Source organism: Colletes latitarsis, chromosome 14 (assembly GCF_051014445.1).
Source record: "Colletes latitarsis isolate SP2378_abdomen chromosome 14, iyColLati1, whole genome shotgun sequence".
NCBI classification, from domain to species: Eukaryota; Metazoa; Arthropoda; class Insecta; order Hymenoptera; family Colletidae; genus Colletes; species Colletes latitarsis.
The window spans coordinates 29975646-29994940 of record NC_135147.1 but is presented as its reverse complement, the minus strand read 5'-3'; the positions used below and the strand labels follow the sequence as shown (position 1 = coordinate 29994940).

General features: G+C 40.7%; 3 protein-coding genes across 5 annotated transcripts in view; 2 read left to right on the top strand and 1 right to left on the bottom strand.

Annotated features, from left to right (window-relative positions):
* Window positions 1-330: 330 nt before the first annotated feature.
* On the top strand, window positions 331-1366 carry Mrpl54 (mitochondrial ribosomal protein L54). The gene is made up of 2 exons (XM_076781276.1): window positions 331-631; window positions 882-1366. The coding sequence occupies exons 1-2, from the start codon at window positions 541-543 to the stop codon at window positions 1181-1183; spliced, it is 393 nt and encodes a 130-aa protein (XP_076637391.1). The 5' UTR covers window positions 331-540; the 3' UTR covers window positions 1184-1366.
* Window positions 1367-1485: 119 nt separating this feature from the next.
* On the top strand, window positions 1486-5178 carry Cap-g (Chromosome associated protein G). Its single transcript, XM_076781275.1, has 7 exons — window positions 1486-1840; window positions 1979-2775; window positions 3000-3543; window positions 3631-3936; window positions 4004-4327; window positions 4402-4914; window positions 4983-5178. The coding sequence occupies exons 1-7, from the start codon at window positions 1733-1735 to the stop codon at window positions 5103-5105; spliced, it is 2715 nt and encodes a 904-aa protein (XP_076637390.1). The 5' UTR covers window positions 1486-1732; the 3' UTR covers window positions 5106-5178.
* The window catches only part of Myo81f (unconventional myosin 81F), a 38396-nt gene continuing 24161 nt past the window's right edge, over window positions 5061-19295 (bottom strand). Inside the window, exons 4-16 of one of the 3 annotated variants that reach the window (XM_076781271.1) lie at window positions 17731-17983; window positions 16805-17139; window positions 15490-15972; window positions 14069-14969; window positions 13719-13971; window positions 13410-13445; window positions 12132-13182; window positions 11431-12020; window positions 11164-11353; window positions 9643-11089; window positions 9271-9566; window positions 8723-9172; window positions 5061-8637 (exon numbers count right to left, since the gene is read on the bottom strand). In XM_076781271.1, coding sequence (XP_076637386.1) covers window positions 8425-8637; window positions 8723-9172; window positions 9271-9566; window positions 9643-11089; window positions 11164-11353; window positions 11431-12020; window positions 12132-13182; window positions 13410-13445; window positions 13719-13971; window positions 14069-14969; window positions 15490-15972; window positions 16805-17139; window positions 17731-17983 — 6498 coding nt within the window. In that variant the 3' untranslated portion in view covers window positions 5061-8424. The remainder of the gene's footprint in view (window positions 8638-8722; window positions 9173-9270; window positions 9567-9642; window positions 11090-11163; window positions 11354-11430; window positions 12021-12131; window positions 13183-13409; window positions 13446-13718; window positions 13972-14068; window positions 14970-15489; window positions 15973-16804; window positions 17140-17730; window positions 17984-19295) is intronic. The other 2 variants (XM_076781272.1, XM_076781273.1) reach the window with 2 other exon arrangements.

Below are 19295 nucleotides of genomic sequence, written 5' to 3'. Positions count from 1 at the left end.
GGGGGGCGAGAGGGGATCTGTATACTATACTTTGACGCTTTTTACCGTAAATATAGGTATAACTATCGCTTCCAGTAATCGCTTATAATTAATTAATTGGAAAAATATATAGAGTTTGATAAAATATTAATTAGAGTCGAATAATATTTGGACCAGTTATATGATATTTTAGAATTTATAAAAATTAGGAAATTATTGGGAAAGGTTGGAGGGGATCGTAAATAAAAAAACTTGGGCGTTTTAGCACCAGAGGGTTTGAGGTCGAAAAATAAGCGCCATCTATCGTTGAAAATAACGAACTGTTCCACGCAAACGTGGGCGGCTCTCTCTCTCCCCCGAGCATGTGTCAGTTTGCCTTTGTCGACTTTTTGAAACTTTACGAGCTCATGTACACGTGATCTGGCACAGTGTGAGTAAGTGCACCTCTGATGCTCAATTTGGAATCTCTGCGTTCACTAGATAAAGTAAAAGGACGCTAGGGATTTCGACACTTCAGTTAGAATTTGTCCATTTATATTTGCAAAACATTATTGAATACCAATGTCTCTTCTTTCCGCTTTACGGCTATTTCAATTAAGGGAGAGTTTTATTATTCCAGCGCAATATGCGATACAAACGAAAGACTATGCAAGTAAATATATTTTTTTTTCAATCTCTACTGTTTGAGTAGAAAATTAGATTCTTATTGAATTAGAGGTTAAGTTAAATATACCGTGGCACGGTATATTTTTTAACTCTTTCTCTTTTAATCTTTCCGATATATTAACTTTATAATAATAAATAAAACAGATGAACAGTGTTCTTTGAATTTATTAATCGTATAATTCTTTAAGTTAATGACAGTAAAATCGTGTTACAAAATAAAATTTGTTTGTTTGTAGAAGTAGCTGGAAAACAATCTTTATCTGGTAAGAAGATTGTTGTTAAAAAAACGGCTGATATACCTGTTGAAAAGGATATTAATAAGTTATTGACTTATGTATGTGGAACAAACATTCTTAAGGAAGGAGAAGATGTAAAACTGAAACCTGACTCTGAATATCCTGAATGGTTGTGGAACATTAGAACACAACCAATAAAACTATCAGAATTGGATCCAAATTCCAAAGAATATTGGAGATACATGCGAACTCAAGGGTTGAAAAGAAATAATAGGACACGTAAATACTATAGATTCCATTAGTTCAAGTAAATGCTTATGTCATATTGTTTTTTTTAAATATTAGAACAATATGTATAGATTTAATGTGTACATTTAGTTTTGTTAAACATATGTTATATGATTATGTTAATCATGTATAAATAAAAATACACTTGCAAGTATACATTTAATTAATAATGCCTCGAAATAAAATATAAGATATAATTCTGTCTTCATTTAACGCACTAATCGCTTCACTGATTCCAACTTTCCAAGGGGGATTTCCCTAGTAGTGGGGTAAAATTTGTACATTTTACGAAAGGTACTTTCTTATATTTAAGGATCAATTTATATTGTTCGTTTAGGCACGTTCTGTTTTCAATGAACATTAGTGAAAAGAAGACTGATATACGTATATTTGTGGGATTAAACAATGCCGAGGAAATAATACGCTTTATGCTACGGTATAATTAGTACATTTCTCACTATCTCTACAATGACTCGAGCGAGACTGGGGCGACGTTTAACCATACTGTTGGCAATACATTTAAAAAGTAAAACTGTTAGAATCTTGTAAAATTACGGGCATACATGAATGAAAATATGGATCAAGTTATAAGGAAAATATTTTACAATGTTCAGTTCTCTAGAAATTGTCATAAACGTAATATGAACAAGTTAATCAAGTGCTACGAGCAGGTACGAACAGATTCTTATTGCCACGATCTAATTATTCGTGCCATTTCATTTTTGTTATCGCGAATGGTTAATTATAACATTCGTTTGATTTAGATATGCACGATGTAAGTTTAATATAATATTCTTTTCTTATTTTAGTACGAATTGTCAGAATTTTGGGCATCTTTTATATCGTGCTTTAAAATTCCACTTACTATCGCACAGCACCATCCACGAGTTGAATGTACTCTTCAATTTGTTGCTAACTTTGCTGTCAGTTTATTTAATGTCACGGATGAAGAGTCTGAGGAACCACTGTGTCCCTTCCTTAGTGAATTATTTGACTTTCTGTTGAGCCACTGTTGCGTAAAAGATCCAGCTGTACGATTTTGCATTTGTAAATTTCTGAATATGTTACTGAACTCAATGGGGGATGAAACATTCATGGATGATGTACTTTGTGACAAAATTATTGCCTCCATGATGGATCGTTCCAAGGATAAATCACCAAAAGTCAGGGCTGAGGCAATATTTACTTTGCACAGACTTCAAGACCCTATGGATGACAATTGTCCAGTTATAAAACTGTACATGTATCATGCTTCCAAGGATCCAAAGGCAGAAGTTCGCAAAGCAGTATTGAGCTGTATGGGAAAAAATCAAAAAACATTACAGGTAGCATTAAGACGAACAAGAGATGTGAATGAAAGAGTACGTAAAGCAGCATATGAATTTATTAGTAAAATCACAGTTAGATCTTTGACTATCACACAGAGAGATCAGTTATTAAATGATGGTTTAAAAGATAGATCTGAACTGGTCAGGAAGTATGTACAAGATGTTATGTTACCATCATGGTTGAGATACTTTAAAGAGGATTTATTGAGTTTAGTGAGAGCTCTTGATGCTGAAATTGGTACAGATGTATCTGTTCTTTCTTTAGAAATTTTATTTAAGTACGTATTTCATTTATACCTTATTATATATAATCGAAATTAACGTTAGCGTCGTTAATCGCTAACAGCAATTGAAAAAACGATTAATTTAATCGAGTCGAGTGATATAAGATTGTTTATTTCAATTGTAATCGTCAGTTATTACTTTGAAAATAATTCGTCCGACACCGCGTACAATTATGCATTAGATCGAAGTAATAAATATTTCATTTTTATTCAATTAGGAGGAGTGAACTGAACACATTAATAGAACAATTACCAATAGACAAAGAAACGAAATTAATTCCAGTAGATAAGTTAAACAGCGAGAATGTATTGTATTGGAAATGTTTAATAAAATATCTTTATCGTGAAGATCGTACGGAAGAATTGGAAGGAATTATACCCGAATTATCCATATTTTGCAAATATATCTCCGACTTTCAAATATCAATACTCGAAAATCAAACGGAGGAATGGGTTAATTCTATGCATAAGTTTATTCTCTTGCAGTTATTCGAGATATCAACAACGTACGATTTGTCCGATGAACTTGGACGGAAAAAATTGAACGAATTAATATACAATACCTTGATAAGTAACCACTGGTCTGAAAAGATCATCGAATGTATAGTATCACATTTACAATATGTTATACCAGATGTAAATAGTAGAGTAAATATTTTATGTAACGCGATCAGCGATATTAGAGCGCCTTTGATAGAACCTTCGCAATTTGAGCAAGTTTCTCAAATGTCCAAATACCAACAAGAAAAGAATGGTGTAGAAGTAAGCATGTAATCTAGAAGTAACATTAAAATACGTTAACGCTAAATATTTGAACTATATATGCCCCTAATAAGTAGTATTTTTCAGATAGCATCGCTCAAGGTAAAGTTGTTGGAATTAAAAGAAATAGAGTATCAGGCTATACAAGACAAGGAGTTTTTGAAGGCAGACAGTTTACAAAAGGAAATAAATGAATTAACCGAAGAAATAACAAAGTTTTCGGTAAAAGTTCCTCCTCCTGTTTTAATGATCGCCGAACAAGAGATCAAGGAGAAAGATGATCCGGAAACGATGATTAAATGTCTAAGCATAATATGTACTGTACTACAATCTGTAACTTCGTTAACACCGACTCTTAGAGATTTGATGAAAATCGGTCTTGTCAGTTTAGATGTAAGTACTTGTTTTCTAATTTTTTATTTTACTCCTCCGATTCGTTCAATGTAATTTTTATTTGTAGCATTCGAACGATGACGTTTACATGTTGGCAATAAAAACAGTCAGTATCTATGGTATATTGGATAAGGAACTGGCGAAAAAACATATGGTAATATTGCTTCTACAGTTTTCTCTGGAACAAGAAAATTCAAAAATTTTGGTCACAGCTTTGAAAGGAATCTTTGATCTTCTATTGTTATACGGCCTCGAATATTTCGGCAACGTAGAAAGTCAGGAAGAAATCATCGATCAAAGTAAAAAATCTCTGTCGTCGACACAGAGGTCCGAAACAGAGGGGAATAATTGCAATCTTATAAAAATTCTAACAGGATTATTAGATGACGCGGTAAGTATATATTTCGCGTAACATTTACTTAAGTTGAGAAAATTATACGTGTATTTTCTTTAATGAAAACACAGAATGAAGAAATAAGAACGATTGCCGCCGAAGGTTTCTGCAAGTTGTTAATTAATCAACGAATCAGTAGTGTCGGTTTATTATCGAGATTAATCATTTCATGCTTCAATCCTGCGAATGATAGGGACTACTATCTTCGACAATGTTTAAGTACTTTCTTCGATAACTTTGTAACACGCGTACCCCAGGCGCAAGAAATGTTGGAAGAGGCGTACTTGCCGACATTAAAAATTTTGTATAACGCACCAGAGACCAGTCCCTTGCAAGAAATTGATCCCTACGACGTGTCCAAATTCATACTGAGCATGACCAGAGTCGACCTTTCCAAATCCGCGTCGAAAAATTATTACGCGCACAATAATCTTGTTTTTACCATCTTTTCGGAAGTGATAAATTCAAACAGCTGCATCGACGAGGAAATGCTCATTAAATCTTTACAGTATTTGCATCTGGAGGTAGACGACGATTCGTTAAAAGAAAATATACTGCTTGCTTTGGATAAAGTTTTGGAAATGGTAATTTTCCACGGACAATATGTTATTACTTATGAGTTGCGATAAATACACTTATTAATTTCATGCAGGTGCAGCAGAGTTCCAAAATACGAGTATTGAAATACATCGATGCTTTTAAACGGAAATTAAAAATTCCAAACGTTAAGGAACCATCGGAGGATGAAAAGACCGACGACGGCTCTGATGAATAGTTTTATAATTCGTACCAGACGCGTGTAATATTCAATAAAAGTTATTTTTAGCGAATATAGAATTTGTCTATGTCCCTAAGTTCCAAATTTCCCACGATTATTCTAACTAAAAAAAAGTCACGGTTTTTTAATGTTGTCACTTTTGCAGCTTACGGGCGATATATTTAAACATTTTAATGTCGTGGATTCGTAGGTTTCGTGTATTGAACATATTTTCCATACGCAATGATGTGCGTTTAATAACCAGTTATTTATTTATTAAATTCGTAACATACTTTTAAATTAAAATGTCGGGAAGCCACTGACAAAGCACCGATATTTTATAGCGATTCATGCGACTCTCGTGCCCAATGGTTTCGCTTGTACGTTATTCGGAACATAATTATTTGCTTGTGTATCACGATCGTATTTAAAGAACAGTTTAAATAGTTTCGCTTCGAGTAACGTCACTGATCGTCGTTCGAATAATTTGCTACCCGAAGAAACAAGTCCCCATTACTTGCAATATTAAAGCTTCGCTTTCTTTTATTGTACCCTTAATACATAGCTCGAGTATATTAATAATCTATATTTATATTTATGTTCATATTTATATAATAGTATGTATAACCTCGTCGCGTGTAGGCGTGTAACTACCCGTGTATTTGTGTAGATGTTCCTTCGAGTTTGCAATAAAATTTGTCGTGTGTGTATGTCTCTGTGTGGGTATGCAATTGCATGTAATTTGCATTGTGTGCGTATCCATCTATGCGTGTCTATTTATATACGTATATACAGTGTTGTCCGTTCTTAAATATTTCAATATAACATCGTCAACCAATAATTTATTTCGCTTAAGCTACACAATACGGGGTTTTGCATACCTTCCCCCGCTTCCCCCCCCTTTTCTTTTTTCCCTTTTAAGTATCATGCACGCGTCGTAAATCGCATTCTCAATTCGTACGTTCCTTTTCACACATTCACACGATCTCTTTCTCTCTCGCATCGTTCATACACCACCACTCACCACCTCTCTTCGTCCTCCATTTTTCTATTAGTTAACACGAAGTCTCACTCGTTAAACAGCTCTCGAAGACTAAGGACACCCAAAGCGGATCACAGTCTGTCTCTGCACTCGTCGAATCTTAGCCAAAATCCCGGAAAAGAAATCTTAATAAATACAAAGGGTACGCGAAAACGTGTTTGTTTCGTCATGAGTCCCCCGATCTTTGCTTCTAGATCGATCCTTAAGTACGCGTATTACAATGTTTTCTAGGTACACGGCGCAATATTTATTGCCGCCAAAAGCGAACAGAGAACTTCTAACCAGATTACAATTTCGAACAACCAATAAGAGTCATCGTAACACTTTTAACTTTGCTCTTTACGCGTAAGTAAAGGATCGTAGCAGTGGCAAAGAGACATTGGGACGAAATTTTGGTCCGAACGAACTCCGGATTCGATGAGCTCCAGTGTTCGACAAAAGACTCTTATCAGAGGGAATTGCATACGTAACGTTACCCTAACCCTTTCTCGACTGTGTTCCGTAAAAAGTGCTTCGTAAAATCGGATATACCGTGTAACTCGAAAAATTAATTATCGTACAACTCTTTACTTACAGAATCTTGTAATTGTTATATTATTGAGCAATCACCGTTGCTCGTCGTCAAGACGGTAATATAATGTTAGTAGAAACTAACGGTATTTCTACATAGTGAACTGTGAATGGTATAGTAGATTCTGAAAGAACTTCGATTCTGTATACCAGTTGAGCCCTACAGATACGATAGATTATTTTGAAAGGGTTAAATTACGATTAAGTAATATAATTTCTGTACGCGGTCGAGGTGTAAATCTAATTTACGTGTAAACGAAATTTGAATTGAACACTGGAGAATTCTGCTCGGAACTTATCGTTATCGTTTTACTTTTAAACATTCCTTTGTTGTTTCTTTAATATTTACATACCAAGATATCGAGCGATTCCGGGGCTCTTGAATTAAAAGAAGCGAAACAAAATTTCTTTGGACGCAATTTCGTGGCATTTTTGATCGATACGATCGCATTCGAATCACGGATATTTTTTTTTTTTTTTTTTTTTTTGTTTTTCTTTTTATTTCCGCGCGAACGATAATTCCACCTATTAAATGCTCGATTTAATTTCATAGTCGTAAGCTTTACAAGAAAAGCGACGATAGCGCGAAAGGATTGTCTGAAAAACGAATATCCGATTATCGTTCAACTTTCGATTGAAACGTGATCGAAGATTTTTCGAAATACGAGTGAATTATTACATTATCGCTTGCTATACTTGGAATATTGTGTCTAAGTATAATGATAGCGTGTATAATTGTGTTTAAATTTTGCGCAAGTCTAATATTCGAGATGTTAACGTCGATTGCAATATGGCGACATTCCAAGTTTTACTTTTTCTTTTATACACGTTGTGTGTTGATAGTATCGTCGAACAGAGTGATTAACGAGAGAAGTAAAATCGAGGATAGAATTAATGAATTAGTCGTCCCTGACACTGTCTAAACGAAATCGTGTATATCGCACTTTCGTTAGACGATACGAAATGATATGTCCAAGTGTGTGAATACGGTACACCTGTATTAATAATACTTATCGATCAATTCAGCAGTTATTACGTTTTATGGTTGTGGGTTGTATATACTGGAAAAATTTGTATAAAAAACGTTGACGATCGCTCGTAAAAAAGGCAACAACGTTTACGAGGAAAAATGGAAATAGAAATGTTTAACAGCTTTACAGCTTCAAAATCGTAAAATGGCAGTTGTTTTGTCGGTCGGTCCATTTGCTAGATCTACTCTCCGCGGTGGCAGCTATCATCATTCGACGCCTCTCGAGCCCTAAGCTAAATTGAATAAATACTGGAAGAAAGAAGTATTCCTAGGCTAGTGCCATCTCGTCGCGACGATTTTTGCTCGCCGTCTGATAGGCCTTGCCGATAAAGCATTAATAACTACAGGACACTCCCTCGCCACAGCCTGATAACAAACTTCAATTTTTAATTTTAACAACGAATAATTGAATTTTAATGATAAAATATAGAAATATAGACATATAAAAATGTAGAAATATAGAAATATAGAAGTATAGGTATATATTATATGTTATTGTAGACAATATTGCAATGCGTTTTTCTGAATTTTTAGTCGGACCTTCGTATAGTACTATCTTTATTAAAGAAACATTAGATATCGAGGCATCTTCATTGGATAAAGAGTCAAATATATAAGAAGAAACTTTTACACGTGTTAATCGTTTGCGTATCAGGTTGGGAGGAAGTGTCTCACCTAACGATTCACTTAACTTTTTAACTAGCTTGCGATTGTATCACTGGAGCACCTCTATGCAATACCGAAGCAGGTCGAGATTTACGACCACCGGCAGTCGTGAGATTCGACGGTGGTTGCTGCAGCTGTTGCTGAGCTATTTGTTGAGCTATCGCTGAATCTCTCTTCGGTATTTCTGGCGGTGATTGGAGCACGTCCATATATTCGCGAATTAAATTCGCTATTTGGTGTGCCTGAAATTAATCGCAACGACAAATTAAAGATGCGCTCGATGCTCAAACATTCTTTACATTCATCTTAAGCTCTGCAAATAGTTACCTGGGATGTCGTTAGGATCACTTTGCTCTGTTTCTTATCGGTACCGGTGATAATCATCAAACAACTAACAGCTGGACTATAACTGAGAATACTGTTATATTCGTAGGTACAGAGAGCATTTCTAGAACGATGTTCCAGAAGGTGAAGACCTTGTTGATCGACGGCCAACCAAAGAACACGTGGCCAGTTCGAAGTAAACGATTGCATCACATCGAATATCGTGGCCCTGTGCAGTGGCCATGACTGAATTAAATTTAAGAAAGCCTTTTTTGCTTCGGGCGGCGTCATTCCTCTTAAAGATTGATGGTGTTGGAAAACACCTTCCACGCACAAATTTGGTACCAGTCTTGCAGGTAGGCAGTGACTCGATATAGTACGGTAATCTTGGTCCGAAACGGCATCTTCGCAATCACCTAGTTCTAATTGAGCTTGCAAGGCTGTTAGCATCATCTGAAAAGACATCGAGAGTTCAGTAACGTCATGCCGCGTTCTTTTCGAATGTCGTCTGCGCTACAATATATTTAACAAGTTTAACAAGGTTTACAGACGGAAAGAAAATTATTTACAGCTTCCTTCTCGGTGATTGGGAACCGATCAGCGCGTAAATCGTGCAACACTTGATGGTACAGTAACTCTTTCTCCACCGGATCGTCGAGATTCATGTATTGATCGAGGAACAAATGTTTCTTAAATAGGAAGAAGTGGTGTGCATGTTTCCTTTGCGATTGGTTCTGTTGTGCGTTCGCCGTTCTGTAACGTTCCCATTTCGACATTACATCCGCGATTTTCTCTTCTGGTATCAATGCTCGTTCGGTCGGTCCTAGGACCTCGTAAATAGCATATCCTATAAATCATAGCTTAATTGTAAATTATGATAACCAGCGAATGAAATTACGTAACGTAATTATTGTGATCTCTACCTAGAGCAGTTTCTTCCAGACCAATCTTAACTTTGATGATTTCCATAACATCCCTGGCTGTCGCCGACGGATGGAATTCCACGGCATGATACTGTCCATCCATGAAATGGAATCTCGCGTAAATTGGCCTACGATTGATCGTGCACATTATCTCTTCCCTGCTCGGTGGCCATTGTCTTCTCCTCGTGCCCTGCGTCTTGTAAAGGCACTTTTCAGCGAATCGAGCATATTTCCCTTCTTCTGTCACGTAATCGCTGGCGCAACGCTTCAAGTGCGCGATCAGATACTTTCTAATAACCTTTTGTGGCGGTAGAATTACCGAACAGGCCAGAGAGAGCAACGCCCAATGCCTAAGATTCACCCGACTATTAGGATCAGGGTGATCGGTAGTTTGCTTGATTAACTGTAAATACAATTCGCCCAGCAAGTTCTCCTTCCTTATGCAACGTTCCATCACCGTTTGTATCAGGTTCACGTGCTCGTCTTCGACTCTTCGAACCGTGTCCCCATTTTGTCCGAGACCCGCGTATGTTAGGATTAATTGGAACACACTGAGGGACATCTGCTCGTCAGGATCGGGAAGTTTCGAAAGACTCTGAGGTATAGCTTGTCTGCTGAACGCCCAGTATGCGTACGGGAATCCCTTGTAAGTCTCACCGTGATCGGTTGCGCTACCGTGTTCCTGCCTGAGCTTCTCTATTCTGTGCTTCGATAGCCTCCTAAGGGTATTCCTGAGGAAACCACCGCCAGAGTCCTGCGGTTTCCTCAGTATTTCCGCATCGACGAGCGTCCTTCGACAGTTAACCAAGTTGTGATAGAGCCTAATACGATCCTCGTTAGTGATGCACTTGAGCTTCTTAGTAGGAACCTCGTTCTCCGTAATCCAACCAGCCAACGCTGGACAGTAACTAACGATCAGACTACCTATCTCGTTTTTCTGCGCAGTTTCGAACACGAAACACTTGTGCGAACTGTCAGGATTGTGACGAAGTAGGGACAGCGTGATGAAGGAGTCACTCGGGTCCAACATAATGCTCTCCACATCCTGATACCTATACTCCGATAAAACGAACTTATCGTCCGGCTTGATCAGCATCAAACCTTCGCAGTTGATGCCCAAGATCAGTTGATTACCGTAGGACCAGTATCCTCGATACGTGACGTTGAACATTGTCGTGCCGTAGAGCGGGTATTGCATCACGCACGACAGATACAACACTTTGGCCGCCAATTCTTTGCGACCGGCACCGTACTGTCTGTGCGCCTGGGCTATTATCGGTACCCAAACGTCATCGCCTCGGGCTCGACTTATTCGATAAGGCAAAAAGCTATCCACCTCGCTATAATAATCTAATCGATCGTTATCTTTCGGATCTCCCAAAGCGACTTGAGCTTGCAGGCCTGCAAGCTGAAGCGCAACTTTCTCGGATACTGGGAAGTCGTCGCACTGGAATGTTGAAAATTAAACGTTGATACAATATTCTGCTATACTTATTACGATGGTAAATGAATATTAATTACCTTCACAACGTTGTACACTGCTTGGGCATACAGCATGTTCACTTCAACGGGATCCTGAGATATTTCACGAGTGTTTCTGAACAATCTACGCTTGAAGACGAATCTATTATCACCGCTACCTAAAGTAGCGTTATTACCTCGCCGCAGCGTGGAAAATGTTGATTGCGCTGTGTTCAACTTGCATTGTTTCCTGAGAATTTAGAATTAATTCTAGTTATTTTTTACGATACACAGTTTGTTAAAATAGAAAAGTCTGGTAACGCGTACATTTCCCAAGCAGCTATGACGTCGTACAAGTAATCGTGCGCCCGCACGTGCTCCTCGCCATCCGGTCTGCTTTGGTAAATCGCCCAACCCTCCAGAGATCGAAGCCCCAATTTTTCGCCTAACTTGGTAACCGCATCGGCGGCTGTGTCGGTTGGATGCACATCGATAGCCTTGGTTCTTCCATCCAGGAAGAAGAACCGGCAAACTATAGTGCCCAATCGTCTCATGGCAGCGATCTCTACCGTGGACGGTGGATGTTGTCTGCACGAGGCTTTCATGTTTTTACAATTATCCACGCACCATTGAACGTACTGCCTCAGTTTCCCTTCTAGAGCCAAATTCTTTCGCAAGAACGAGAGGAAATACTTGTAGAGTAGTTTACTAGGCTGAAAAGCAACGATCGCCAGACACAGCAATAACCAGACTCGTTCAGCCCATTCTAGGTTAGGGTTATTTGTTGCCTGACGCATGCACTGAACAAAAATCTCGTCCCTCAACTCTTCACGCTCGATACCATAACCGATTATACTCTGAATAGTTGCGATCTCCTGATCCAATTTCATCTCTCCCCTTATGTATTTACAGAGATCCTAAACATCAAGAAACAGTTTCATAACGAATGTTAACTCTCTATTCTATTGCGTACTCGATTGGATACCGAATAAAAAAACAATTTCATAAAACTAATATTAGATGCTTACCCTGAAGACTGAGCACGCCACGTTAACGTTATCAGGGTCGTACATATGAATGTGAGAATTTGGAATGGTGGAGCCTTTATAATAGGTGACCATTTCGTACTTTGGTATGTACTCTACGCTCTTGCCGCGCGATTTTCTGGTGAGAGTGGCCATTATCGTTCCCTCGGGCGATCGTTCGTGGCTGTTAAAGTAATTCTGCGCGAACTCTACTATGTCGTGATATGTTACTTCGCTGTCAGGTTCCTTTTTGTCCTCTAATTCCTGAAGCTTGCGCTCCACTCTACATTTGCGTCTTTGCTCGCGTTCTACCGGCTGTGGTTGTGGCTGTTGTTGCTGCTGCTGTTGCTGCTGATCGTGGCCGTTCTGTTGCTGCTGAGGCACCGGTTGGTGATGGTTGTGATGCAAGTGATGGCTGTTCGAATTCCTCGATTCTGGCCTGGAGGGAGGACTGCTTGCAATTTGTTCCTTGATGACCTTGTTATTTGGTACCGGTGGAGGCGATCCACAGGTCTCCCCGTTCACCAACGATCCAGAGTTTCCGTTCACCACGATGGGACTGCTGGGACTATTTTCCTCGCGTGGCAAAACGGATTCGTAAATTGGTTCCCCGTTGTCGGTGGAGGAATCACCGTTCATTGCTATAGGTGGAGCAGGCGGTGGCGGGGGCGGAGGAGGTTCAGTGGGTTCTGGAAGACTAGGCTGACCAAGCTTGCCACTGTTTCCACAGGCTATCCTCTGCTGCGACTGCGATTGTTGCTGGGGCGGCGACGGTGGTTCCTGCCCATTAGGAGTGTTCGCGCTGGATTCTGACTTGGAGTTCATCTCCATCTCTAATTGAATCACAGTCTCTAGTTCTACGTCAAGATCTTCCACCAATTCGTCCATTTGTTCGCCAATTTCGTCGATAATTTGATTGCCCTTCGTCGACTGAACGTCGGACAGAAACGAGAACAGATTGTCCAGATCTACCGATTGCAAATCCGAAGCAGCCATCTTGGAGTTCATCTGTTCTGCCATTTGCGACAACGCGGCGATTTCTTCTTGCGCCTTCCTGTAAAATCGAACAAAGTCACTGAGACACTTGGCTCGTGGATCGTTGCGGGTGGGTGGTTTTAGTGTTTAAGCGCAGAGATTAGTCAGGGAAATACGTGACGCGTGCTGATATGCATATGCGGGGCGATTAGACTCTGTTATGTATGTTAAGAGCAATTATTTGCTGCAAAACTCATCATGCGGCAGGGGTTTTTGATTCGTCGTTTCAACTACTCAGGAACTTACCCAGGCTCCATTCCGACAATACCATTGTACTGTGCGCTACAAGAGACACAAATGGAAACGCTATTAACGCACAAACGAACGATCATTCTACGTAACGTCACCGCACATCGTATACTAAAATAAGTGTGTAACACCTAGAGGACTGGAAAAGTTTCGTTGTGCATAGTAATGTAGAAATCTGAATTAGTGGATCATGACTCAACCCGATACTTATACACTGTTCTTCCTCGGTTCATTTATATCAGCATACAACAAAGCTTTACCAACACCCTACGTATCATAAACTGTGGGATGGCTAGTCGATCGTACCTTTGGCTCTCTTCTAGCGCTTTCTTGTCTTCCATTAGTCTCCTCTCTTCCTCTAATCTCTCTCTCTTTCTCATTTCTTCATCCACTCGCCTCATTTCCCTCAGGGCTGTCGCCACCTCTCTGGCAAAGACACCGCGCAGATGACTCTGAATGACAATAGCTGCTCTGCGCTTTCTGATGAACATTATCCTTAGTTTCCAGCCTCGATAAGCGTGCTGCACCTTCAACGCAGCCTCCCTTACGCGTTTGTAGTCTGCAAAGGGAAACGCAATTCATTGAAAGAAACTCAATCATGAGTCGTAGCCTACAGGAACTTGATAATTCCCTGATAGCCTATAAAAGTAACGTACCCTTTCTATCGACGTAGCCCCTCCATATCTTTTGTATCATGATGGCATTACTGGTGACCATTTGGTTCCTAGAGTCTTCCAACGGCTCGTGAACGTAGCTTCTCAGAAACACCTTGCTCCTGCCTATTTGCCACTCGGTCTCTGGTATGCCTTGGCTACTGATCAGGCACTTGACAGCTTCGATCTCCTCCCCAGAACGGGACAAACGCGCCTTGTCCAAGCAACGATACCTAGCGATGAAGTCGTGGAACGCCATATGTATAGGGAAGCCCTCCTTTCTTATTCGAATGATGTCCAACATGCCTAGATACTTCAGCTGATCCAACACCAGCTTCTCGTCGTAGTGGTTCGCTATCTTTTGCATGTTTGGCTTGATGCATCTTGCGTACCAGGGTGTCGTGGCTTGCAGAACGTCGACCAGCGCCTGCAGCTGATGCCTGAACGAGTCGCAAAGAGTAGGCTTGCCTTTGGACGTTCCGCGAGACATGGTAGTAGTGTTTCCGCTTGCACGAGCCACCGTGCAACCAAGAAGGTCCTGGTAAACGGTAATCTCTTGCACGAATTCGTTCGTGCTTCTCGACATGAAGTCGAAGAAGACGTCTTGTTGGACGTCGCGGTTCTTGTCCACGAAACCCTCGACGGTGTACGTAACGCATCCCGCGTAATGCTTCACGCCAAACTCTTTCTCCCATTTTCGACGGTCGTCGCCTTTCACGTAGCACGGATGGTTCTCGAATTCGGCGTGCAAATTGGTCAGGTAAGCTAAGTCGGAGCCTTTCGGCATATGGCACTGCTCGGTCAGTAACTTAAGAACACATCGTGGAGGTTTCTCGATTAATTCCAGGCACATGGTGTTGTCCGTGAAGGTGATATGGGAGTATTGGATCTCTTCCTGGCGGTACTGAAATTCGAAACGTCCCACGTGTTACGGTAATTGACTTCGCCATCGGTGGGTTCGCGTCGTCCCTTTGTTGCTCTTTAACCCCTTTACGGACGGGCATTATGTTCAAATTTTACAATAAACTACTCGTGGAATTTACATTTTCAAGCATTGTCTTCTATGAAAACAAATTTTATGGCTAACCAATTAAATATTATAACTTGGGTGTGGAGTTTTATGAATTTTTGTAATCAGAGTTAAATTGATAATAAAGATCCTTATACTAAAATTGTTTTAACTCTGTTACTATAGTGATCCTACATTTTAGTAGACGTATGATTATATTAGGTACAGTTATCAGATTTATCCAAGAACGTTATAATTATTTCGTTATAAATATATAAGCTGTTTAAGTTTTATTCGTTACTCGACATTAGATAACTATTTTGTTTGTCTCTGGTTTCACCCTACCAGTTGAGCCACAAGCTCATCACATGCCCCAACGAACCACCGCTGAACCGAGCGACCAGAAACTACTTACGAGCTCTTGCTCCAATGCGAACACATAGTGATTGAAAAACTTGTGCAGCTTCTCGTTGGTGTAATTAATGCACAGTTGCTCAAAGCTGTTTACGGCGAAGTTCTCGAAGCCGAATATATCGAGGACGCCGAGGAACCTCGAGCTGTCCTGCCCGGGATTCGTGCAATTGTTGATGTGGTTGATGAGCCAGGCGAACGCCCTCGAATACAACGCTTTCGCCATCGCGTGCCTGTTTTCTCTGGCTTCCTGCACTTTCAGAGGTATCTCGGTGATGTTTCCACGAACGTTTATTTGTCGTATTAGCACCACCTTCGTTAGATCCTCGACCTGCAGACCCAGCAACGGAGCCACCGTCCCGACAATCTCGAGATCCTCGGTGCTCAGTTCGCATCTTTCGCCATCGACGTCCTCGAAGCTCAGGTTTCCCAGCCAGAGAATGGCGGACAGCACTCTGAAAATGCCCTCGCACATCTCTGGCGCAACCTGGAAAAATTTTACAAAGGACTCAGTTTCAGGGGAAACATTTCTAACCTCACTTTATATTTTCGATAAAGAATTTTTTCTCTTCAAACTGAGCAGGATTTCGGGGGTATGTCTATTCACCAAAAATGTTTGGAATTTACCCCCGCAACCGAAAATAATTTTTTTAGAACGATTTGAAATTTTTTTTTTTCGCCGAAAAATTTAGGCACCTACCCCCTGTCGATTTTTCTTAAAAATTCGTTTTTCATTTTTAGTAATTTTGTTTGACGCCCTACAGAAAAGTTGTCTAATACTTTTTTGTAGGTACCCATGAGCTCTATTTCAGAAAAAAGTTTCATATATTCACAATTGTAGGAGTTATAGGTGTTTGAAAATTGAACCATTTTTATGGGGTTTTTCTCATTTTGCGGGGTCAAGGATCAACTTTTCGAATATTTTTGCAATTTGTACATATTCTCCATCAAAATACGCGTAGTTTGCTTTTTTAAACATTAAAATCGTTCGATCCGTTCAGAAGTTATGACGTTTTAAAGATTCGCATGAAAATTCGGGCAGACATTTCAGGCCTCAGATTACATTTTCGGTAAGGAATTTTTTTCTCGAAACTGAGTAGGATTCCGGGGGTATGTGTAATGACCAAAAGTGATTGTAATCGACCCTTGCAACCGAAAATAATTTTTTTTAAACTATTTGAAAAATTTTTTTTTCTGCCAAAAAATTGGTTACAATATTCCGGTTGGTGATACATCAAACGCACCAAGGAACTTAGCAATTAACGGCAATCTATTTTCGTGGCTATCGATTTGGCTGGATTTAGCCAGGGCTTAATTACCTGAAGCACGTTGAACGCGAGCCTAAGTGCATCCAGCTTCTTAGAGTCGGAGATTCCATCGATCTTCACGCAGCCAGACTGATTGAGATACTTGTAGTGGCTGGCTGGCATCAGTTTGTACTGCTCGGCGAATTCCTTGTCCCTCGTGCCAGCCTCGACCAGCTGATAGAACACGTGGTAGTTCCTCTCCCCGGCACTTTGGAACGTTATACGGCTCTGCTCCAGGAGGTAATCCTGGATGATGCACCCTTTGATCATCCACTTGCTGTCGAAGCACACTTGCATGAACTTCCCGAACCGTGAGCTGTTGTCGTTTCTCACCGTCTTCGCGTTACCTGGTTCCGAAAACGAACTCGCGTTAAACTCGCATTTCATAAATAAAATAAGCAACGAACAAATTTTATTTCAATTCCACGGACTGTTTTGTGGTAATATTTTCTTTTTTCCTTTTTTAATATATTTTTGGCGTAGGTTCAGGTACGAACGGTACAATTTTTACGATATCCCTTAAATCTTTCTTCTCCATTGACCCAGTTCTTACCCCTCGCGTTTCTGCATTTAACACCTGACTCGTTTCTCCGGCTCTCGACTCCGAGTAACGAATCCCCTTTATTTTTAAATGCCATTAAGAATAGGGTTCGTCGACCGGTTTCAGATGACTCGCGTGTTTACGTTCGCTGAAGAGAATCGTTTTTTTAATTCCATTTATTGCATTAAAAGAAAAATCCAAAACCCAGAATAATTCAGGCCTTAATTGCTCCCCCGGTTCGACGAAAAAAAGGAACCAAAGTGCACGATGTAACTATTTCGCGCCTCTGAAACCTACGCGGGATTGTTTTTTACTCGATTTCCCGTCGACCCACATTTATCAAACGAATTTTCGCGAAGGTTCCAGGGTGTACAAGTGCTCGTTAAACTCTAATTACCGAATGCTTCGAGGATGGTGTTCGCCTCCAGGATCTGCTGCTCCACCCACGTGTCCACGTTGCTGGTCACGGAGCACAGATATTGCAGGATAAATTTCGTGGTTTCGGTCTTCCCAGCGCCGCTCTCGCCGGATATCACGCAGGACTGATTACTTTCCGTGTCCTGGAGCGACCTGTACGCAGCCTCGGCCAGAGCGAACACGTGCGGCTCCAGAGAGCCCATTTTCTGCCCATGGTACCTGGTCACGTACTCCTGGCACGGACAAAAGACCACGGTTCAAAAATTTAGCAAGCTTATGATTTCCCTCGAAAGCGAAACTCTGAAACGCGGTCTGGGTATGCGCCAAATGTAATGGCCGCTCGAGGATCAGTAGACAGACGGACCATACCCCCTCCCAAACGCCATACGTAGCTAATACTCTCGGATCGACTAAAATTATTTTTTGTTTCAAAGTTTTTACGGTTAATTTGATATTTTATATGAATTGCTAACATTCTAGCGCCGAGAATGACAAGGGTCGCTTTATGACCGCCATAAACGTGTTGCGTAAACTCGGCCCGTCTGAAATCGAACTATTGATGTACAACGCCTTTCGTAGCCGTGATACAATCTCCCAAAGGAATCGGTAAATGAAAGGGGCCGATGAAACGCGACCGTGGAACGTCCTATCGAATGACGCTCGCAATTAATCGGGTTACCAGGGTCGGCGAGTCCAACCCCGCCCTTAATTTCAACCTTCTATTGGATCATCGGAATGTGTTTGTCGCGGCCGCAGCGCTTGAAACGGCAATTAAGACTAACGGGGCTGCAAAATCAGAATAAACATTCGAAAATTGAGGGTACGTTCTAACAGCAGAAGGAATCTAAATCGGAAACTTTCAAGTTTGCAAGCTCAGAATATAAATTTAGATACTTATAGATTTCTAATAAAAACGCAAATAAAGAAAAAAATAAATCGACCGATAAACCTAGAAATAAAAGCGCAAGATAGTATACAACATTCAGGAATCGGTTTCGCGTCGTTGGTGAATGAACTCGCCGGACGAGAAAAAATTGCGTATCATTTATCGCGACGGCGGACTATGGGCGCTGGAAGTTTCATAATTTTTTAACAGGTGAAACTTGTCCGTGTTGGACAGCTTTCGACTCGCCCCTCGACCCGTGCCAGCTATGCATTATGCAGCTTGCACCCAAGCCTGGTCTCCGGCTGCGGCCAGAACCGAGCGAAGTAGTGCAACCCAGTTTCGTGTCAGACGTCCCCTGCGCAACTGCGAGCGTAGCAAACGTTAATCCCACTAACCAGTAACCCCTCGACGGCTCGTGAAAATTCATCGTGAGGCTCGATCCATTTCCATGAACCGACCATGAGAGAACGCTCGGTTCGTGCGAACATGCAAATCTTATCGCTGGAAACCTTAACAAAAAGCCGCGTTTACAACCCCTCTCGGCGACTGTTTGGATCGCGGTCTTGCCGTGTAGGTTTTGCTTCGTCTGTTCGCCGTCAGAGGACAGACGCCTCCAAATACAGTGCAGTCGTTTCGCATAAACAGCGTTTCCCCGAGCA